Source organism: Bos indicus, chromosome 27 (genome assembly GCF_029378745.1).
Source record: "Bos indicus isolate NIAB-ARS_2022 breed Sahiwal x Tharparkar chromosome 27, NIAB-ARS_B.indTharparkar_mat_pri_1.0, whole genome shotgun sequence".
Lineage (NCBI taxonomy): Eukaryota > Metazoa > Chordata > Mammalia > Artiodactyla > Bovidae > Bos > Bos indicus.
The window spans coordinates 31365031-31389327 of record NC_091786.1 but is presented as its reverse complement, the minus strand read 5'-3'; the positions used below and the strand labels follow the sequence as shown (position 1 = coordinate 31389327).

Here is a 24297-nt window from a genome sequence, read left to right as displayed (position 1 = left end):
GGGCCGAAGTCACACCCCCTTGTGACAGAGCTGGGATCAGAATCTCCTGTTAGTGGTGGGGGTACCAGCAGTAGAAGAGACAGATGTTCTCTGGGATGTGGTCTCCAAAACCTGAACCTCGAAGGTGTAATGTTGGCATGTGAATTGCCAAGATGGTATTCACAGACACTGGAGAAAGGAAAACAGAACTTTGGAGAGTGTAGTGTGGCCACAACAGATGCTTGTGTTGGTTTCCTATTATTGCTGTTCCATAGGCTTTCTGGATCTTACCTTCCCTGGAGGCTCAGATGGTAAAGAATTTGCTTGCAATGCGAGAGACCGGGGTTCTATCCCTGGGTCAGAAAGATTCCCTGGAGAAGAGAATAGGTACCTACTCCAGCATCCTTGCCTGGAGAATTCCATGGATAGAGGAGCCTGGTGGGCTGCTACAGTCCCTGAGGTCACAGAGCAGGACATGACTGAGCCACTAAACTTTCATAGACTTACTGGATCAAAACAACACAAATTTATGTTACAGTTATGTAGACAAAAGTCCCAGGGAGCTAAAATGAAGGTGTCAGCGGGGCAGTATTCCTGCTCGAGGTTCTGGAGAAGAATCTGTTTCCTGGCCTCTCCCAGCTTCTAAAGGTTGCTGGCATTCTTTGGGTGCAAACCCCTGCTTCCATCAGTGAGACCTGTGATATCCTCAAATCTCATTATCTGATAGACACTCCTGTCTCCTCTTAGAAGGATCCTTCTGTGGGCTGACTGCATAATCCAGATGATCTCTCTTTCTCCATGTCCTTAACCTTTCATCCCATCTGCCAGGTCCCTTTTGCCATGTAAGGTGCCAGGGATGAGGGTGTGGATGTCTTTGGGGTGCCATTCTTCTGTCTACCACTGGCTTTTCATGGCTTGTCCACTTCAAATTTAGGACCTCAAGACCCCTCTGCTGCTGCCTCCTGTCCACTGCCGTCTCCCAGACACCACACAATCTTTGAGGGGGTCGGCTGACCTTTGGTTATCTTCATGCTTCAGCTGCAGAAGTTCACGCGCAGAGTGAAGCTCCCTATCTGCCTCTAACTTTATGGGGTCCTAGGAAGTTGTTATGGTTTGCCTTAAAGACTGTAACCAAGGGAGGGAGGCGGTTGATCATGCCGGTTTTCAAAGGGCTTGCTTTAGTAAGCACGAGGGCAGCCCCAGTGTGGGTTGGCATCTTCTCCTGGCATATTTATTAAGCTATAACCAAGTGAAATGGAAAGGATGATATATATTAAATATCTTAATAGGATAGGTTATTTCTACTTCCAGCATGAGCAATAAAAGAGACGGCACATACAAATAAAAATAATTACAGTATGTGCTGTTCCTTTACAATGCACAATCAAACTCACAAACCAGTGACTTTCCTCTTACTGAATTAAGGTGCCCCTTCCATTCAGACCTATTAACCATATTCACAGACCATTGTTATCTTGTCAATGGCATCTTTAATTAAGAGAGTCCTCTGGACCATTCTAATCACTTCACATTGTGAGCTCCTGTGGGCTTCGAATGCACTTTGATTAAAATGATGGCAATTTTCACGCATGCAGTTTGTGTGTGGACCAAGGGGATGTGAGGTGGAGGGGATGAGTAAGGAGCGCGGTACGGGGAAGTTCTCTTTTCCAAAAAGAGCAATCATAAGATGACAACGTGAGAACCCCCCTTTTCTTTCCCACTTTCTTTCATATTTTTCTCTTCTCCACCTCATTTTGGGGTTAATGGCATTATATTCTAACCTAAATGACTCTGTGAAGAAACCATTGTGATTTCATGGTAGAAAAGACTTTGGCTCAAGGTGCATTAACCCTTCTAAGCCATTAAGGTACCATTTGATAAATTGCCCCTTTTATGACACCACATGGCCCTGGCAGCCTGGAGGAATTGATGTGCTTCCCAAGTGGTAGCAATTTACTCCCCTCTCTGGAGCACAGGAGGCAATTTTGTTTGCTGTTTCGGAGCACCTCCCCTCCTCAATGGGTCCCTATGGCTGTTACAGAGTTCATTAACGCCACATCTCCTCAAAGGGATAGCTAGATGCCATCAGTGTGATTATTCCAATAGAAATGTTGAAAACTCAAAGCAGCAAACCAAATTCAAATCCGTGACTGACCAGTAAACAGTGTCGTTCATTTATATCCATCACTCTCCAGCAAGGAAAGGCTGGCAGAGTGGACAGGGACAAAGCCTACTCAAGTTGGCATAAGCACCTGCCCCAGGGTGACTGGACACTGATCTCATCTAAACGCCAGCCCACCCAGAACCCCTTGTTTGGACCCACAGAGTATACCTCTAAAGTATCAAGCAAGAGGCCAGAGTGTTATCAGAAACAGAAGCAGATGAAAGAATTGATGCAGGGTGTCTTTTATCACAAGGCTCTTTATTTCAATTTTTATTTAAACATTTTTTATGTTTTGAGATTCTCTTCCATTAGCTTATACCAGAAGATTGAATATAGCTCCCTGTGCTATACAGTAAGCCCTTGTTATTTATCCCTCCTCTGCATCATAGTTTGCATCTACCATTCCCAAACTCCCAGTCCTTCCCCTCTCTACACCCCTCTGCCTTGGCAACCACAGGTCTGTTTTCTACGAGTCTGTTTGTTTTGCAGATAGGTGCATATGTGTCATATTTTTGATGCTACATGTAAGTGATACCATATGGTATTTGTCTTTCTGTCTGACTTCCCTTAGTATAATTGCTAGTTGCATCCATGTTGCTGCCAACGGCATTATTTTGTTGCCTTTTATGACTGACTAACATTCCTCGCGTGTCCGTGTGGACCACGTTTTGTTTATCCATGCCTCTGTTGTTGGACATTTAGGATGCTGCCACGTCTTGGCCATTGAATGTAGTGCTGCCGTGAACACAGGGGTGAATGTATCATTTTGAATTACAGTTTCATCTGGGTATATGCCTAGGAGTGTGACTGTGGATCATATGGCAACTCTAGTCTTAAGACAAGGCTCTTGATTTTAGAGTGAACACTTCCTATGTTTGATGTCACTTGAACTGAACTTTCCTCTGAGTCTCGGAATGCACTAGCAGTTAAAAGGGAAGGACTCAATATCACTGAGACAGAGCTCAAGCAAATTCCATGTGCCTTTCCATCTTTTTAATTAAGAAAAAATGGATAGACAAAATGTAGCATGTAATTTGCACAGGACTTGTCATACTTAAAGTCACTCTACTGTCCTCATCCAAATCCTGGAATTCAGTTAATAATACACAAAATTTACAGATTGAGGTTTGGAGAAAGAAAATGACTTGCTCAAAGCTGCACACGCTGGATGTGGCAAAGGGGCCTGGAACTCGGCTTCTGGGTCCTTTGTGGTTCTCACGCAGCTATGTCATCTCATTTTTAATAATTCTTCAATTTTCATGTAATGTTAATGCCCACGTCTGTACTACTTTCCTGACATGTTATGTATGGCATTCGTTTACTTCAGGGTTGGAAGATTCTTACCTAGCTAGGAAGGAAAGAGAATGAAAGCAGAAGATTCCGCTGTGCGTGAGGCACGCAGACCCAGTCTGCATCCAGTATCATAATACTTTGCTGGGAGTAGCATTGTTGTCCCATGCTCCAACCAAATGAGTGACATGCAGGCATGCACGCTAAGTCGCTTCAGTCATGTTCGACTCTGCGACCCCGTAGACTGCAGCCTGTCAGACTCCTCTGACCATGGCATTCTCCCGGCAAGAATACTGGAGTGGGTTGCCATTCCCTTCTCCACAGGATCTTCCCGAGCCGGGGATCGAACCCACCTCTCCTGTGTTTTCTGCATTGAAAGCAGATTCTTTACTGCTGAGCCACCAGGGAAGCCCAAACAAGTGACATAGGATTTCAATTCAGCAGTTATCTTTTTTTGTGTGAGTATACATATAATTTTTATTTATTTATTCTGTAATCAATTTTCTTCCTACCTCTTTTCTTATAAGGGAAAGAGCTGTATTTGTTCCAGAAAAAAATCCAGAGTCGCTCCCAAAGCAACTGTTATCACAAACTCTCAGGTGACTTCAGCTGGCAAACCTCTCTCTTCTAATTAATCGTCAGTTCCCAAGCTAGAATTCTGTGAATTATCTTAAAGTCCTTCATCCCCTTCATTCCACATTAACCCCCACATACACATTCACACACGCTGGATCTTGCTGAGTTCCTCTTCCCCAAGTCTCTCTCTCTCTCAAAACTGCCCATTGGGAGCAATGTGGGGATTAGAGAAAGGATTTTAAACGTTCACAACTAGAGACGAGGACACTCAAAAGTAGAGTGACTATCATTTATTGTCCAAATTGAGAGATTCTGAGTGTGAAAAGGAGGACTATTAATATCTGCACTAGGCAAAATGAGACATCTTTTTACTGTACTCAGAAGGATACTGGAATAATAAATACTTGAATGTGGGAAGTGGCAGTGGAGATGAAGCAGGAGATAAAACACACCACGTGTAAGTAAGCCTCATCCATCCCTACCCACCAGGTATGTTTCAGTTTCCTAGTCAACAAACAATATTGTACATGGTCAAATCTTTTATTTTTTCAGCCTCATTCCTTATCACTCTACTTTTCTTATTTTGTTCTGATTTGCTTAGTTCCAAAATAAGTGATGCTGAATATACCTCTGTGCCGTTGCACATTCTATTCCCTGGAATGCTTTTTACTCAGCTTTGAAGTCAGTTGTCACTTCCTCTCTGGCACCTACCCTGAGCCTTTCCACACGATTCATCCCTTCACTCCTGGTTAAATTTGTGTGTCTCTGTCACCACATGTAGCAAAATATCATTCATTTGAGTTACTGGGTTTCATCTATTGTGGTATTAAGTGGTTCTGGTTGTCCTAGCAGTCATTCTAACAGTTGTGCTTAATGGAACTGTCCATGGTCGCTTGAAGATATTTAATTCTATACCTTTTCAGGAAATTGAATTTTTAAAATTGTTTTGGGGGCTGATTTTTGTTCATTTAAAAACTATAATCTTAGATTGGATTCAAAATTCCACACTCCCCCCCACCCCAGCACCCATGCACACACTTGTGTACACACTCATGGATATTTGCAGAAACACAAGTTCCTAGTGTTCAATGGCTTCCTTGGTGGCTCAGATGGTAAAGAAGCTGCCTGCAATGTGGGAGATCTGGGTTTGATCCCTGGATTGGGAAGATCCCCTGGAGACAGGCATTTCAACCCACTCCAGTATTTTGCCTGGAGAATCCCCATGGACAGAGGAGCCTGGTGGGCTACAGTCCATGGGGTCGCAGAGAGTCAGACACGACGGAGTGACTGACACTTTATCTCTGCAGTAATGTCCTAACCAGTCACCTGGTGTTAGGGTAGAGCCAAAGACAGGTGCTCTTACCTTGCACTCAAGAGGTAAGGTTTTGACTGGGACCACTACGCTAATTGCAGTAGTCTGATGATAGGGGTTTCTTAGCTTCTGTGAAATCAGATGCCCCAGGAAAAGCGTATGCAGTTTCATATTTTACTTGCATGAGTGGTTTTAAAATGGCCTCAAATGTCTGCTTTGACATAAAGAATAGTTTACTAGAAACAGATCCATTTCATTAGCACCATTTTTACAAGTTAAATGGCCATACATATCTGTGTTTTCTGTTTAGTCTTCTAGAAATGACGTCCTTCCAAACAGCCTAAGGACATTTCTGAGTGCTTGTATCCTCTATTAGGCTTGCAATGTGATCAAGTCATTGTTTATAATTTTGTTTTTGTGTGTGTTGTTCTGGCAACTCTGGAGAAAAAGCTACATGAAGCCATTGTGCAGAAGCAGCTACACTGCAGTGCTGAATTGTGAGTTATTACTAAAAAGGAATTGTCTGCTTTATTCCATCCAGACCTACTTTCTTCCCCGTCTTACATTTGGTCTTATTTCATGTTTTGCTATCAAAGCTATTGCACCATTATCAAGGCATTCCCCGCAAAGTTAATATTTCCTAATACCACCATTTCTCCCTTCCCAATCCTCACTCCAAGAGGTACCAGTGGGAAGACCATACCATCTGAGAGAAAATATTCCACCTGGGGTGAGCCCTAACTCCAAATATGTATCCTTTTGTAAATCCTTCAGGAAGATTATTTACAGTTCTAACTCTAGTCTAAGCATTTGGTCAGCATCCACATGACGGTGTAATTGGAAAAATGAAATGAATGTTTGCCTTTGATTTTATTTTATTGCTTCTCAGAAGAAAGCTCCATATAGTAAGGCTCTGGTCCATTTCTCTACTTACCAACCATGGGACGGGGAAAAAAGTGAAAGTGAAAGTCACTCAGTTGTGTCCAACTCTTTGCCATCCCATAGACTATACAGTCCCTGGAATTCTCCAGGCCAGAATACTGGAGTGGGTAGCCTTTCCCTTCTCCAGGGGATCTTCCCAACCCAGGGATTGAACCCAGGTCTCCCACACTGCAGGTGGATTCTTTACCAGCTGAGCCACAGGGAAGCCCATGGGATGGGGAGGGGTGCAAAATGCGAGCTGGGACAGGGTAGTGAGCTGACGGTGCTACATCATTTTCTGTATATATGTGGGGAAAGCTCTGAAATAACTGATTTTTAAAAATACCTTTATTTAAAAACCTTTATGTTTTAAAAAAGAATTGACTGGAGCATAGTTGATTTACAATGTTGTATTAGTTTCAGGTGTACAGCAGAGTGAATCATCTACACACAAACTATATCCATTCTCTAGATTCTTTTCCCTACAGGTCATTACAAAGGACTGAGCAGAGTTCCCTGTTTGTTCCAGTAAGTCCTTATTAGCTGTCTATGTATATACAGTACAGTGTACATGTCAATCCCCATCTCCCACTGTAGCCTCCCCTCCTTCCCCCAGTAACCATAAGGTTGTTTTTTACATCTTTGACTCTATTTCTGTTTTATGAATAAATTCATTTGTACCTTTTTGGTGATGCCACATGTAAGTGGGTTTATATATTTGTTTGACTTCACTAACTACGATCATCTCGGGTCCATCCCTGTTGCAGCAAATGGCATTATTTCGTTTTTCAATAGCTGAGTATACGTTCCATTTCATTGTATATATGCACCACGTATTCTTTATCAACTCCTCTGCTGGTGGGCATCTAGGCTGCTTCCATTTCTTGGCTATTGTAAGTAGTGCTGTAGTGAACATTAAGGTGCGTGTATCTTTTCGAATTATGGTTTTCTCTGGATATATGCCTAGGAGTGAGATTGCTGGGTCATAGGGTTGTTCTATTAAACACCCTTATTTCATAAAAGTTATCAAAACTTTCTTAGAGAAGATGAAAAATCCACGCCCCCACACACACAAAAAAAAGCTCCTGAAAAAATGTTAGAAAGAAAAGACCCTAATTCTTGTGAATTAAAGTTTGGGAAAACAGACAAGCTTGTCAAAAGTGATCATTGCTGGTTTCCTGCCCTCCAAAGCAGCCTACTTGATAAAGGAGGCTGTGTTCGGCATTGGCTTAGCTGCTTAAATATCCTTGTGTCAGGAGAATCCCAAGGGCCTCTCACCTGCAAATACTTCTGGCAGATCCAAGTTCATGCCATTGCCTTTCTGTGAGGCTACTCTAGCTCCTGTGACATCAGGAAGCATTCTCTATTTTGTGAGTGAAGCAGTGCATAAAACCTAATCCTGTCTATGCCTAGGCCTGGGGTAGAATTGGAAGGAAGCTGCTTAAGGCAATATTTTGGCATCAAAGTGACTTTAAAGTGGGGGGTGGGGTGGCAGCGCAAGATTTGATACCTGCTCCCCAGTGTTCCTAGCAGCACTATGTACAGTAGCCAAGACACAGAAGCAACTTAAGTGTCCTCCGACAGACAGATGGATAGAGAGTATGTGGCACATATATACAATGGAATATTACTCAGCCGCAAAAAGGAATGAAATCTTACCATGTGTCACATGGATGGACCTAGAGATGATCATACGAAGGGAAGATGTTGGAGTAGGATGTGCACTCATCTCCTGTGAGAAGACCAAAATCGCAACTAGCTGCTGAACAACCATGGAAAGGAGAATGTTGGATCCCACCAAAAAAAGATATCCCAAGGGGAAAGGAGAAGCCCCAACAAGATGGTAGGATGGGTGCAACTGTATTTAAAATCAAATCTCATACCCACCAGAAATGCTTGAAGCGTGCAAACAAAACCTTGTGCACGCCAGGACCCAGGGAAAGGAGCAGTGACCCCACAAGAGACGGAGCCAGACCTGCCTGCGAGTGTTTCAGAGTCTGCTGCGGAGGCACGGGTCAGCAGCGGCCTGCGGTGGGGACAGGGGCTCTGGCTGCAGCAGTCCTGGGAGGTGCATGTGGTGTAAGTCCTCTTGGAGGAGGTTGCCATTAGCCCCACCATAGAGTCACAGAGCAGATGACCCACAAAACTGGAGGAGGGTTAGACCAAAGAAGTTCTCACACTGTTGCAAAAATTCTAGGGCCCACAACAGATTTCCCAACCTGAGGATCCAGCAAAGGGACTGAGAACCCCAGGGAATTTGACTTTGAAGGCCAGTGGGATTTGATTACAGAACTTCCACAGGAAAGTCTGGGAAAACAGACTCCGGGAGGGCACAAACAAAGCCTTGTGGGCATCAGGAGAAAGGAGCAGTAACCCCACAAGAGACTGAGCCAGGGAAGTCAGTCAGATAAAAATAAATACCACTTATATGTGCAACCTAAAATAATGCAAAATAATCTACGAAACAGACTCACAGACATAGAAAACAAATTTATGGTTACCAAAAGGGAAAGCTAGGGGGAGAGATAAATTAGGAACTTGGGATTAATAGATAAATGACAAGGATTTATTATATACCACATGGAATTATATTCTAACCCTTGTAACCTATAATGGAATAAGAATCTGAAAAAAAAAAAAAAAAACTGAATTACTTGGCTATACACCTGAACAGCATGGAGCTTCCTTAAAAAACAATAGAACTACCATATGACCCAGCAATTCCACTACTGGACATACACCTTGTGGTGGTGGTTTAGTCACTAAGTCATGTCAACTCTTGTGACCCCATTGACTATAGCCTTCCAGACTCCTCTGTCCAGGGGACTCTCCAGGCAAGAATGCTGGAGTGGGTTGCCATTTCCTTCTCCAGCATATATCCTGAGAAAACCATAACTCACAAAGACATGCACCCCAGTGTTCATTTCAGCACTATTTACCATGGCTAGGACTTGGAAGCAACCTAGATATCCACTGAAAGAGAAATGGATAAAGAAGATGAGGTATATATATACAATAGAATATTACTCAGCCATGAAAAGCAACCCAACTGGGCATCTGTAGAGATGTGGATGGACCTAGAGACTGTTACACAGAGTGAAGTAAGTCAGACATAGAAATATCATATATTTACACATATATGTGGAATTTAGAAAGAATGGTGAACTATTTGCAGGGCAGGAATAGAGATGTAGATGTAGAGAAAGGATGTGTGGACGCTGGTAGGAGGGGAAGAGGTGTGAAATGACCTGGGAGATTAGGCCTGACAGATCTACATGACTCTGTATAAAATAGCTGGGGGGAAGCCGCTGGGTAGCACAGGGAGCTCAGCTTGGTGCTCCCGGATGACCTAGCGGGGTGGGATGGGGGATGGAGGGAGGTCCCAGAAGTTGTATACATATGGCTGATTCATTTCGTCATACAGCAGAAAGCAACACTGTAAAGCAACTATACCTGAATAATAATAATAAAGCCTGGATTTATTTACTCTTAACCACCCCCTTCCTACCTTCTACTGTATAGAAATACTGGAAAATTTATCTTGGAGCTAGAAATCACTGGGTTTTATAACCCTTACACTGTTCTTTGTCTGGCTAAGTGCTACTGATCTTTTATCCACCTTCCCTTCTACCCCCTCTGTAAATCCATCCTTAGAATAGACTTAAGGTCTCCTCCATTTTCCCACTGCTCTCTGTGAAATTCTCTATTGCGCCATAATTCCACATTGAATTATCACGTTACCATTGTCTTTCCCAAATCTGGACCCCTCTCTGTATGTTTCATGGTATTTCCATGGTTAGGCATAAGCTCTGTGTCTCAATCAAACACGTCTTACCAGACTCAAGAATAATATGCCTTAAAGTGGGACACAGTCTAAAAATACATTATTAGTCAAAAACTTTTGTTTTGGAGCCCAGTCCTGCTGCCATCTGAGGCAAATGTACTAAGTTTTCTTGGTCTTAATTTTCAAATCTACAAAATTAGAAGAATAATTATTGTTTACCATACAGATGGATGAGAAGATTAAAGGACATATACTTATCTAAAGTATTAATAGGTAAAATACTTTATCAAATACAATGTATTAATTAGGATTTCTTATTTTATCATCTTTAAGATTGTAGTATCACTGTATATATCATACAATCCTATAAATATCTCTAATAGATTAAGTACCAACTCTATACCCACAAAGAGTTTCATTAACTTACCTGCGGTCTCATGAATAAAAGCAGTGAGTCTGAACCCAAGGTTCGGATGCCTGAGCTCACACTCTTAGCCATCGAGCTCAAAAGTCTCTGAACATCATGTCCGCTAAGTTTCAGCACTGATGTGACACCTGTTTCCAGCCTTTCTTCCCTCAGCTATAATGTAACAACAGCAATTTACCACCGTAGATGTCTAAGGAATGTTCAACTTGATTCTGTCTGCTTCTCTTACAGAGCAATTCCAGGGGCTAAGCCTTGTAACGCAAGGTCAGAAAGCTGTTAAAGTCTCTGATGTCAAGGAGAGGTGGCATCCTTTAGTCCATGATCCATGGAATTGGAGTCAGATATCCTGAAGTGAAATCCCAGCTCAGCTGGTGAGTAATACATCCTTGCAAAGCGGCTTCCTTTCTTGGAAACTTCATTTTTTATATCTTTTTGCTCATCACAAAATCTGTACAAAACTCTCTCTTTTTTTGTTACTGGGGAGATTAAATGACTTAAATGCATGTGAGAGCACCTTGCAAGTTATACTGAGAAGAGGTAAGTACTTTTCCGAGGATGCAAGGTCTCCTAGCAAACTAATGTGTACCTATATGCGCACAAAGTCAGCAGAGTTTATTTCCGCAGCATTATGACCAACCAAAGATCCAGACTGATAAAAGAGGTTAGAAAAGCTTCATTAAGATGGTGGTTCAAGTCTGAGAGTACAGACAAAGCAGGAACATTGAGGAAGGAAAGTGACATCATTCTACCTAACAGGAAGTATTGGGTTGGTCAGAAACTTTGTTTGGATTTTCTGTCACATCTGAGTAAAATTTTTGGCTAATTCAATACAATCTCCTCTTGGAAATTTCCCAGGTATGCAAGTAGGATGTTCTAAGAAAGAGAGGGCACATTCAATTCAGACAAAGAACAACCTCACTTCAGACAAAGAACAACCTCACTTGAAACTTACCAAAATGTTAAGTATATCTGAGACTATCTGAGTATAGGGGTTTGTTCTGAGTCTGTGGTTCACTCCACACAGCTATATCCCTGGGCATCTGCTAAAGTATTTGCATCTGTGCTATCCGTTATAGTTCCACTAAGTCATCACCCTGCTACACCAGGGATGTAACTCAGGAAAGAGTAACAGAAATGTATCATCAATAGGAGAAGGGAGCAGCCTTCAAACACAGAATCAAGATGGTGTTGGGGAGATCCCACTGTAATTTGCTGTGTATGGAGTGATGGGCAGTCAGAAAAATCCAACGCTCACACCTCTGAACTAAAAGTCAGAGCAGTGGTGTTCCAGCTTTACGAACTTTGCGGAAATGGGTCTTAATCTGAGCTCAAGTTCAGAATGACAGATGGCATAAGATGAAAATGGGTTTTCAAGTGACCTCACAAAGAAAAGAGAAGACACTAAATAGGTACATCAGTGGTCTCCTGATTAATCACAGGATTAAAAGCAGAACTCAGATCTGAGCAGCCCTCTAGCAAGCATGGAAAAAATTTACATGAGCTTTAAAAAAAGAGTAACTAAAAGGCATTTACTATTTTTAGTGTTATTTTTCAGTATGTAGTTTGGAGCTCCTTAAAAAGGAGCGAGAACAGCCAAGGAAGGTAAGTGGGCTGCAGTTTAGTGACCAGCCATTTCCGTGAGAGGCAGGAACAGCTGGGAAGGTTTTGGCAAATGGAAATGTGTGCTTCCTATAATTTTACTCCATCCTCTGTTACATGCTCACCTCATAGATGGGAAGTTTTGGACGTTGTTCCTATTTCTGTCCAACTTCCTGAAAGGCAGCAATGAACTTACACCTTAGCTACAGATGGATAAAGCAAACAGATAAACCTGAAACTTGCAAAGCTTAGCAGGGTGTGATCCCAGGAGGCCAAATTTGTCTTTCAAAGCCTTTGGGCTCTGGCAAATTTTTATGTATTTTTTCCACTTCAGGATATCCCAAGAGCTAGTTCTCCCATTTTTGAGCCTTTTTATTTAAGTCCTTGCATGTTTGATGTCTTTGGACACAATCTAGCTCTTCCCTCCTAAGAAGAAGGGTCTAAGAGGTGAGGACTGGGGTGAGTTGTGCATTAGGTGCCTTTGAATTTGTGAAAGACTCCTGGGCTGGTTCTCGCATAATGTGGTAGAAGAAAGTAGGGATGGGTTTGCGAAGAAAGAGCTGAACACAGGCTCTGTGGACTCATTACCACAAAGGGAACAGGATGCAGAGTGGAGGAGGGTTTGCAAGAGACCATGATTTTCAGGCAAGGTTGCCTGGATTCTGCCTCAAACCTGATTTTTGAAGGATGATGCATTTAGACACTTATGTGTAATTGACCATGACCTCAATTTTGAACAGGTAGAGTTGCTTCAATAAATCCATCCAAAGAGACAAAAACAAGGTGACTATTCCAGAGAAGTCTGTTCTTAGGTCTGCTTAGTTGAGATTTTTGAATAAAACGTCTGCTTCTTGGTTTCCCTTTTGCCAAGTGCAGATACTTCAATACTGGAATGTTTTCAGGTGCCCAACTAAAGGACATCAGTCTACAGAACTGAGCAGATAACACAAGAGCCCAACATAGCTTACAAGCAATTCCTCCCCAACAGCCAACTAGCAGAGCCTTTTCTTCCATTTTTCTCAAATCCCATAGAGCAGAAAGTGAAAACCACTGGGTACAAACAAATGCTATTATGGAGATAGCTATCAAAGTCTGTTCAAACCATCTGTTTCTCTGTTTTTCTTTCATGTGTGTGTGTATTTTTTTTTTTTTTGCTAACAACAAAATCTATTCTAAACTAACCAAGATGTTATGACTGAAAATGCCAGAGGTATATAGATCTAGCTGATAAGAGAAATTGCTTTCTAAAGAGGAGTTTGGTTTATCTTAGGTGGAGGAAGGCAACATTTCTGGAAATACCATAGTTGAACTAGCAAAATAACCAGCTACTTTCATTAAAAAAGTATGAGGCAAGATTTGTATTTGTTCACGTAATTGAATTTAATGCTGCTGAAATTTGTCAGATCTGAAAGCTACTGAAGTGTAGACTATTTTTTTCTTTGAGAAAAATTGCTTAAGAAATTGTCTCTCGGCTATAGGGCAGGTGTTCTGTTGATACTAAAAGGTCACAAGGCAGTTATTCTCTGAATTTTTCATAATGTGTAAAACCAAAGAGTACCCCCAGGAGGATATGTTTTTCTTTTGAGAGGAGGCTTCTGTGAGACAGTGACTCTTTGTCGAGAAACCCTACTGATGGTGGTGCTATTGGTAAAGAACCTGCCTGCCAGTGCAGGAGACCTTAGAGACACAGGTTAGATCCATGGGTCGGGAAGATCCCCTGGGAGGAGGGAATAGCAACCCACTCCAGTATTCTTGCCTGGAGAACCCATGGACAGAGGAGCCTGATGGGCTACAGTCCATGGGGTCACGAAAGAGTCGGACACGACTGAAGTGACTTAGCACAGTTACTGATATACTGGTTTTGGTGTCTGCTATCTAGATGTTGGTGACTTGGGGTAGCACTACAAACGGAAAGCCAACAAGTTTGCAATTGCTTTTTTCCTCTTTACAGTCCAAGTAGCTTACACTCTCACTCACATACCTCTATGTCACATTATCTTCATAACTTCAGATTTTCTGCAGAAGTTCCACTTCATACTCAAGATCTCATTAATATGCCATCCTTCTCTGTCTCTTACCTGGGTTCACCTTGGTTGATGGACATGTAAATTTCCCAGGAATTCTCCTCTGGGATGGCTCCATGTGGTATCAGTAAACTCACCCCTGAAACAGAAAAAGCCAAGAAGTTATTTGTAGATTCTCCAGTTATCCAGAAGCACCTCAGGTGAATAACTTACAGATGCTCTCAAAGATGGACCACCTCACAGCAATTTACAGGAGTTTCACAAAGTGCAAAATAATAACAAGATATTGCTTCCTTCAGTAACATATAGAAGGGCATATCATTCAAGTGTATACTCAGATTTTTACTTAAAGTCTTTCTAATGTAAATCGGTACAGCTATTATGGACAATAGTATGGAGGTGCCTCAGAAAATTAAAAAGAGAGTCATCATAAAATCTAGCAATCTCACTCCCGGGCATATGTCCAGAGACAACTGTAATTCAAAAAGATACCTGCACTCCTATGTTCTCAGCAGCACTATTTACAACAGCCAAGACATGGAAACAACCCAAGTGCCCATCAATAGATGAATGGATAAAGAAGATGTGTGTGTGTATACACACACTAGAATATTAGCCATAAAAAATGAAATAGTGGCATTTGCAGCAATATGTATGGATCTAGAGATTACCAAGAAAAGTGAGAGAAAGAGAAACATATGATATCACTTATACGTGGGAGCTATACATGGCACAAAACAGACAGACTTACAGACATAGAGGACAGACTTGCGGTTGCTAAGGGGGAATGGGGCAGGGAAGGACGATTTGGGATTAACAAATGCAAACTACTGTATATAGAATGGATAAGTAACAAGGTCCTACTGTATAGAACAGGGAACTACCTTCAATATGCTGGGCTAAGCCATAATGAAAAAGAATGCATGTGTGTGTGTGTGTATATATATACACACACACAAAGGAATCACTTTGCTGTTCAGCAGAACTTAACACGAACACTGTAAGTCAACTATACGTCAATAAATAGAAATTTCAAAAATTAAAGCCTTCCTGGCATTGTAAAAAGTCTCTTATAAGATTAGGTATCCTGACACCCAGCACTATCATATGTATCTGAGATTAAGAATTTCAGTGTATCAGTTCAGTTCAGTTCAGTCGCTCAGTTGTGTCCGACTCTTTGCGACCCCATGAACCACAGCACGCCAGGCCTCCCTGCCCATCACCAACTCCTGGAGTTCACTCAAACTCACGTCCATCAAGTCGGTGATGCCATCCAGCCATCTCATCCTCTGGCGTCCCCTTCTCCTCCTGCCCCCAATCTCTCCCAGCATCAGAGTCTTTTCCAGTGAGTCAACTCTTCGCATGAGGTGGCCAAAGTACTGGAGTTTCAGCTTCAACATCAGTCCTTCCAAAGAACACGCAGGACTGGTCTCCTTTAGGATGGACTGGTGGGATCTCCTTGCAGCCCAAGGGACTCTCAAGAGTCTTCTCCAACACCACAGTTCAAAAGCATCAATTCTTCCTGTATCAGTTAGTCAGCTCTAAAATTTAAAAGGTATTTCTCTGGTTTCTTTCTATCCACTCATTTCCTGAAAAGGTATCTAGGATGATGAGTGAGACATTTAACATTTTTGCTGGAGCCTGGTGTGTAACTGTCTTCTAAAGGGTGCATCTTAAAGTCAGTTTAGGGAGGTGACTGATGGAGGAGTGTGTTTTGTCAAGAGAACTGAAGGAGGGAAAACCTGTGAATAAGCTTAGGAACTGAAGATTCTGTGTAGCTACTATTTGGCTCCGTATTTCCAAACAGACGCTAGAAAAGATTAAGGCTAAAGAGAACTTAGCTGTATTCATATCAATGTCAAATTGAAAGAAAACTCAGGTGGGGTGGGCACAGGAAGGCACCTCATACCACTCTGGGAAATTCCTCTCTTCTCTCCTGAATGCTATGAAGTTACTATTTCAGTTTGGCCAAAAGGGAACAGTCTAGAGAGGGCAGAGAGTCTCTTTAATGTAGCTTCTTGCTTATAAAAAGAAATGAAATAGAGACACAGTTAAGATCTTGACAAAGTAAAATCTCAGGGTATCCTTTGAATAATGCAGCACTCACCTTTTCTCCTTTCATTAGAGCTAATGTAATTACACAGGAAGCTTTCAGGCTGCTGCTGATAAATTTACATCTAGAGATGGCAGACTTTACTGATATCCTTCCATGTTCCTGTTCACTGCTATAGGATCGAGGAATGGAAGACTCATGGCAAAACAAGTTGTGTGGTTCACATTTATGAACATTATTCAGTAACACGCTAGTTATCATCAGTGTCTTTCACTAAAAATGAGGCCCATTTAAATCTTGCTCACAGCTTTTCAGCTAGGGTATCTATTTATATTCCAGACCCTAATGTCAACAGTAGGAGAACAGTAATTGCCATACTCAGTGGCCTCTGATCAGTTTTCTCCTTTAATTGCCCATCCTTCCTTAAATGTAGCTGCCAAATGAAGTGGGCTCCATTACATCCTTCCCTGCTGGGGAGCAGAAATTATACGTGTGATATTCAGTGTGTGTAAATGTCAACCCTAGACATTCTGTATTGTTAGTTTGCCATCACACTTCTCTCTGTTGCCTCTGTTTTAGACTATGATGATAAGAGACATTTAGACCTTATTTAGAGACAGAGCACAGAGTGTCACCATAAGAAATAATGCCATCTGAGCAATTAACCCAAAAGAGCTCTGTTGTGCTCCCATTTCACATTTTTCTCTATTCCCTGATTGAGGTATAATTCACACGCCTAAGTTATACAAATTAACGAGTTTTGGGGCAAGTGCATACGCTCATGTTACCATCACAGTCAAGATAGAATATTCCACTGCCGCAGAAAGCCCCCTCGCACCCTTCAGTAGTCAGTTCGATCACCAACCCAGACGATCATTTATTTGCTTTCTGACATGTTGATTAGTTTGTCTTTTCTAAATTTTCAAATAAAATCATACAGAGTGTTTTTTTTTTTTTTTTAAAAAAAAGCACTCCAAAATCACTGTGGATGGTGACTGCAGCCATGAAATTAAAAGACGTTTACTCCTTGGAAGGAAAGTTATGACCAACCTAGATAGCATATTCAAAAGCAGAGACATTACTTTGCCAACAAAGGTCCATCTAGTCAAGGCTATGATTTTTCCAGTGGTCATGTATGGATGTGAGAGTTGGATTGTGAAGAAGGCTGAGCACCGAAGAATTGATGCTTTTGAACTGTGGTGTTGGAGAAGACTCTTGAGAGTCCCTTGGACTGCAAGGAGATCCAAACAGTCCATTCTGAAGGAGATCAGCCCTGGGATTTCTTTGGAAGGAATGATGCTAAAGCTGAAACTCCAGTACTTTGGCCACCTCATGCGAAGAGTTGACTCATTGGAAAAGACTCTGATGCTGGGAGGGATTGGGGGCAGGAGGAGAAGGGGACGACAGAGGATGAGATGGTTGGATGGCATCACTGACTCGATGGATGTGAGTCTGAGTGAACTCCGGGAGTTGGTGATGGACAGGGAGGCCTGGCGTGCTGCGATTCATGGGGTCACAAAGAGTCGGACACGACTGAGTGACTGAACTGAACTGAAGCGAAGGGTTTATTACATCTGTAACATGTGGCCCAATGCCTGGCAGAGAGTAAGCTCTCAGAAAATAAATCATGAATATATGAATGAATGAACAGAATTGAAAACTTTCAGTAAAAATAAAATAAAAAATAAAAATAAAAAACAGCCAGGCTTTGAGACATGCAGTCTTCTGCAGATCATCAGGGCCTGACAGTCAGAATAAATATGCATATGGACTTTTGAGGAAGGGCTGTTTGCAGAGCAGATCATATCACATTCCTTTCAAGTCAGCTTAATTCCTTGTGTGTAGATTGAAACATTATTCATAATACACCGAAATTCAATCTGAATGTGTAGGATCACTGGAGCTTTAAACGATCCCGTCTTTCCTTCAATCAGAAGTTGTATGATGATCCTTTAAACATACTTCCCTCCCCCACTTATTATCTAAATTGTACGTGGAAACTGAAGATAGTCGAACACCAGAGGTCGTGGGAGCTGATGGTGCTGGTGGCAAATTATATTTTATGAAGAATGAAGGCTCTGTAGGAACTCTTCACACTTGTGGTCCCCTAAAGATGTATCCAACAAGTCATTCAACACATTATTTCTGATTAAAGGATATACTCTCCCCCAAACTCCACCTATCCTGACAGCCTTTTATTTGATAGGACAACAGAACCACCTGAGTTTTTTGGTTCCTATTTTGCATAATAAATGATTTTTAGAGTGTGGGGACTGCTGCCAACCTTTCTCACAAACCACTGCCAGGCACCCCACAGTAATTTGGGATGGATAGCATGGGAACAATTTAATTTCCAAGCCTCTCTTCTTTATACTTTAGCTCCCCAGGGCATATTTTACATTTATGTTCTGCAAATAACAGAGCATATGTTTCAATTCCCTGCACTTATTTTTTTCTCAAATTCATTCCCAATGAACAGCTTCAGTCTGGTCTAGGGCTTCTCGTGCAGAGCTCTGAAAACGCCCCTTCACAGAGTTGTTTGGGAATCATAGATAACGCTACTGGAACTTTGGGTTGTCAACCTAAATGCTTCTCAAGTCAGAAGGGAAGCAAGAAAAAAGTCTGTCGTCATGATTTCATTTCCCGTTCTATGATGAACATTGAACAAATATAGGTGATAAATGGATGGATCCCGGCACTCCCTTCCTACACACACAGACGAGGACGGGACCAGTCTATTCAACCAGCAACTACTGAGAGCCACCTAAGTGCCAGCCACTAGGTAGGAAAGTGGAAATAATACAAAGGTACAAAAACTCAATACGCAAACTCATAATTCTGATGTGTATACATACTCTTCTCTTCAAAAGGGCAGGTTCTGCATCTTTACCTTTTCTAGATCCTACGTTTCCAATCACAGATTCTTTTTCTAAGGGGTCACGGAAGAGTCGGACATGACTCAGCAACTAAACAAGAAGTGAAGCCGCTCAGTCGTGTGTGACTCTTCGCGAGCCCACGGACTGTCGCCTGCCAGTCTCCTCCATCCATGGGATTTTTCCAGGCACTAATACTGGAGTGGGTAACCATTTCCTCCTCCAGGGGATCTTCCCAATCCAGGGATCGAACCCGGGTCTCCCACATTGCAGGCAAACTCCTTGATGTCTGAGCCACCAGGGAAGTAAACAAGAAGGGTACCTGGTAAATACAGCCACCTGCTCCTTACACGTGGACCTCCTGTCCGTCATATCTCACCAGGAGGAGGGCATCCTACATGTGTGAAAAAAGATTCTTACCACGTCCTACTCATGGAGGAAGATTTAGAGAATTGGAAATTTAGAATACAACATCATTATTGGGTCTGCATTGGAGGGCTGTTTCCTTGAAATTAAGTTTTTAATGAACCAAAGGATATAGGAAAACCAATCATCAACTTGGAACAAACGCAGGCACAAGTCACTAATCTACTTAGAAGGTCAGGCAGTAGAACAGTAGCGTCTGACTAGTCCAACTACAGAATTCACTGTACAAGATAAAATGCTTGATATTTGAGGTGGGTTTGTTCTACCCTACAGAGAAATCTGCTAAGGCCCTGCTGGTCCCAGCTCAATGCTATCCAGATCTTTAACAACAATGGCAGATCTGGCATTTTCCCTCTCTTCTCAGCCAACAGCAATGATTTAGAGCACTCCCTAAATCTCGTTGCTCAGATAGTGGGCCGGGGGTGGGGCGGGGGGGTGGGTGGTGTTGGGGATTGTTCTCTTCCTCCATCCCACATCTTAGATGGCAGCTCTGAAGACTAATGCATAGGTAGAGTCAAAGTTATCTGGGCTGTACACGTCAAAACAACATGAAAATCTTCCAACCAAAAGGAAGAAAACACTCTTAGGCAGTCTTGAACTACATAGCCAAGGATCCGAGCTTGAATTCAGAACAGCAACCCCAAAAGGAACCCTCATCACTGCTCATCATAAAGCAACATGATAGCAGGGGTGATGGACGCTGATTATTCATCAGGTCAGTTACTGAGGAAGTTCGGGTGTCATTTCACTCATCTATCAACTTGTCTGTAAACCACGCTTCACTATAAACACAGTATTTGGCAGTCATATCAAAGAATGTTTTCAGTGCTTCCTGACCGTGTTCTAGGAAATATAATTCAAGGGGCTTAAACTCTAGGGACCACCCAAAACTTCCGAGCCAGCATGGCTGTCAGCCCTAACAGGGCATCTGATGGAGTGTATGGTCCATGCTGAGATGCAGACGGCAAAGTGTAATGTCAGCGCTGCTTCTGGCTTGCCGTGTAAATCAAGCCAACTTCCGGAGCTATGGTGGTGTTCACTCTGACACCGGAAGAGTCAAGATCTTAAAAATGGACCTTACGGGACATCATCATGTAAATATAATACATTCAAACAAACGCTAGAAGATACACAAACGCACACTTACCACCCACCTGTATTTGGCATTACTAAGCGTCCTCCCAAATGGCCAAAGACACCCGTGGTCCTCAGCTCGGTCCGTGTAGGGAGTGATGACAAGTTCTGGATGTAGGGCGTCTTATTTCTGGCATGCACTGTCGTGAAGCTGCGGTTGTTTCCGTGGGGGAAAGTCCCGGAATGATTCTTGCCGTGGTACTCGGCTCGCTCGGACACTCCCAGGGAGACCATGAACGAGCTCTGCACTTTGACTTTGATGTCCGACAAAGGGTTAAAGAGTGAGGACTCCGTCATGAGCTCCTTGTCCAGGGGGTCCTGTAGACAGATGGGCCCACTGTACGTTCGGCTCACTGTCAGGTCCGGTTGCATGGAGGGGTTCAAGAGCAGGGAGTTACCTGGTCAGAGAAGATGGATCTGTCACTCAGAAGCTGTAAAGCACCATAGTTACTCCTTCACATGCTTCTACAAACTACGCTGCACGTGCTCACCAGCCGCCCGGGTCACGGCTGACCCCTCAGACCCGCCCTGGGCATCTAAAGTGTCTCTAACAGGCTGATCAATAGTGTCCAGAGCCTCAGAATCAGGAGCTCTGGCTTTTGCAGTCAATTTCCCGAATGGTGCCGATCTAACTCATCCTTTTCTCGAGCTCTTTATGTGCTATCCTTTCAAAACAATTATTTCTGGCACTCCACCAGGCAACTTACTCAGGTATGATTGTTTACGGGATTATTTTAACTGGCAAAGAGGAGCTTCTAAAAAAATAAAAGAGGAAAGAAAGATGTTTTTCAATCCAGTTTGGAGCAAAAATAACATCTGTTCAGTTTAAATGGCAAAGAGATGACACAGCATGGTGACGAGGTGGTGCTGTTTATAACCGAGGTGGCGTGGGTGCCAACACGTCTCCCATGGAATTCTGGGCAGTTTCTGGGGGAGGAAATGTGTCCTCAGAGCAAAAGGGTCAGGGGGCTTCACGAGCTGCTCCATGTCTGAGCAGCCAATTCACTCTGATAACATGAATGTCACTCTGAGAGGCACAGAGGATCCCAGCTTCCACAAGGGGAGCAGCTGAGAATGGTTTCTTTCTGACTCAAAACAAATGGAGAAAAATAATCCTTACAAAAACATGAGAAATTGGACTTTCTCATCGGCTGGGACATAACCATTTTTTTTCTATGCCCAAATATTAAATTCGCTGTGATATTTTCTTGTGATGAAGTAATCTCATTTATTAGTAAATAACAAAATAACCCTCAGTTCCAAACTTCCTGCCCATATCAGTCCATCAATGTGACATCTCAAATTGAAACCCAAAACACATTAAACCATTTTCCTTTGGGGCCTGACAAAAATGTTTCGCATGTGATATTTTGGAAAATGTTGCCATTTCAGACCATATCCTATTAGCTTCTATTGTTTTTCCATTTTCATAATTTGTAACAACACCAGCAGGAAATCTATAACCCTGACTTTTCCCACCTCTTTGTTCTGACGCTCTAAGAATCCCAAATCACAGAGGAGCAGGTTCAAAATGAGATGAAATACCTTATAGATGTAAAAGCACCTTGATGAGGCATTTTTCCATGTTTGAGGATCTTTTTATATTATAAGGAGCTGAGCTTTTTAACAGAACTGCACTAAACTTTACAGATACCAGCCTTACTCTGGGTTATGAAGCAAGAAGCAGGATGGAAGAACCATCTCACATCTGAAAAGTTTGGAGCAGGGGTTTCCACTGGTGCCTGAAAAAGCATCTCTCTTGGTCTCATGGCTGTTTTCTCTCACGTCCTCACCTTCTAACGTTTAATTTCTGGCTACTGTTAGAAGACCCTGCTATCTTATGTAAAGTCAAGAAGCAAAAACATTTCCTAGAGTTAGACTTAAGTCTTAATTGCCTATCACTATACACACATACATATGTGTATGTTTGTGTATGTGTATATATATGAAAAATACACACACACATACACATATAAAGTTGGTGGCCAACTTGATTTAAGTCTGACTGAAGATAATTCCCCAGTGACCGCAAGTTTCTCTTTGGATGTCCTTTTCAAGGCCCTGGTCTACTCTCTGACATTCTATTAAATCTCACTGTTCACCCTGCTGGGGCTCCAATCATATTTGCTCAAGAAGGGATGTCATGAAGACAACAGAGCACCCATGTAAGGCATAGCCTCACCGTGAATGCAGGGGAGAGTAGAATTTGGATAAGGGGCTTCTGTTGGTATCACTAGTTTTGTGAGTTCTTGGTTAAAGAAAATGGTAAAAATAAGTTTGGAAAGGCTACATACTCTCTGAGAGAGTCACAGTATAAGTTTCCTACATTCTGAGATGCCTCATGGTAATAAGATGTATCAGCTTATCCAAGTCAGCCTTCCCCAGATGCTCCGATCAGGGAACCGCCCCTCTCACCCACCACCTGCTGCTCTGCGGAACTCACTGGTGTCCTCTGTCAAGGTATGAGGAGACAGCCAGCTTCTAGAAGGATGTGCTCTACATTGACTGAGTACCTTAAGCCAAGGTATTATAAGCCAGGTTATTCCAGGCGGTTTCACCCTCACAAGGCCCCCCTGAGATAGATGTTAGTATGTCCATTTTACAGCTGGAAAAATTGAGACAGACAGAATAACTGATTTACTAGGTTTTACAGCAATTTTGGATTCAAATCTGATTTCAGAGCCTCTGAATTTACACACAAAGCTGCCACCCACCCTACTGTGTATTCTGTTTTTAACTGGTAAGGTCTGAGACAGTGATATCTTATGATTTGATGGAGATACAATTTTAGTTTCTTACACAGTCGCAAGACTAGTTCCTTGGATGAAGTGAAGTGAAGTCGCTCAGTCGTGTCTGACTCTTTGCAACCCCATGGACTATAGCCTACCAGGCTCCTTAGTCCACGGAATTTTCCAGGCAAGAGTACTGGAGAGGGTTGCCATTCCTTCTCCAGGGGATCTTCCCAACCCAGGGATCGAACCTGGGTCTCCTGCACTGCAGGCAGACGCTTTATCGTCTGAGCCACTAGTTCACTGGATATACTTCTAATTAAATCATATATACTGAACTTCCCTGGTGGCTCAGTGGTAAAGAATCTGCCTGCCAATGCAGGAGACAGGAGTCTGATCCCTGGTCTAGGAAAATCCCACATGTTGTAGAACAATTAAGCCTGTGCGCTGTAACTATTGAGTCTGTGCTCCAGAGCCCGGGCGCGGCAGTTACTGAAGCTGGAAGACCCTAGAGCCCATGCTCTGCCACAAGGGAAGCCACCGCAGTGAGAAGCTTGGGCACCACGACTTTAGAGTAGCCCCACTTGCCACAACTAGAAGAGAAGTCTGCACACAGCAGTGAAGACCCAGCACAGCCAAAATCAGTCACATGTACTAAGTCACATAAGCTTAGTACATTGAGGTGACATGTTTTTATCTGAGATCAACCAGACTTAGACCAGAAGCCAAGGTGCCAGAACGTCAAAGTGTTAGTTGCTCAGTCGTATCCGACTCTTGGGACCCCATTCACTGTAGCCCCCCAGGCTCCTCTGTCCGTGAGATTCCCCAGGCAAGAATACTGGAGTGGGTTGCTATGCCCTTCTCCAGGGGATCTTCCCAACCCAGGGATGGAAACCGGGTCCCCCACATAGAAGGTAGATTCTTTACCATCTGAGCCACCAGGTGTCAGAAGTGAGTGGTAAGCAGTCAAGTCGCTTGTGTCTCCCACCATCTCCCCATCCTAGCC

General features: G+C 42.8%; 1 protein-coding gene across 3 annotated transcripts in view; it reads right to left on the bottom strand.

Annotated features, from left to right (window-relative positions):
• Window positions 1-24297, bottom strand: part of UNC5D (unc-5 netrin receptor D) — a 644487-nt gene that overhangs the window by 56337 nt on the left and 563853 nt on the right. For all 3 annotated transcript variants that reach the window (XM_070781382.1, XM_070781384.1, XM_070781383.1), the window contains 2 exons: window positions 20583-20960; window positions 14131-14215 (listed from right to left, as the gene is read on the bottom strand). In XM_070781382.1, the coding sequence (XP_070637483.1) occupies window positions 14131-14215; window positions 20583-20960 (463 nt within the window). The remainder of the gene's footprint in view (window positions 1-14130; window positions 14216-20582; window positions 20961-24297) is intronic.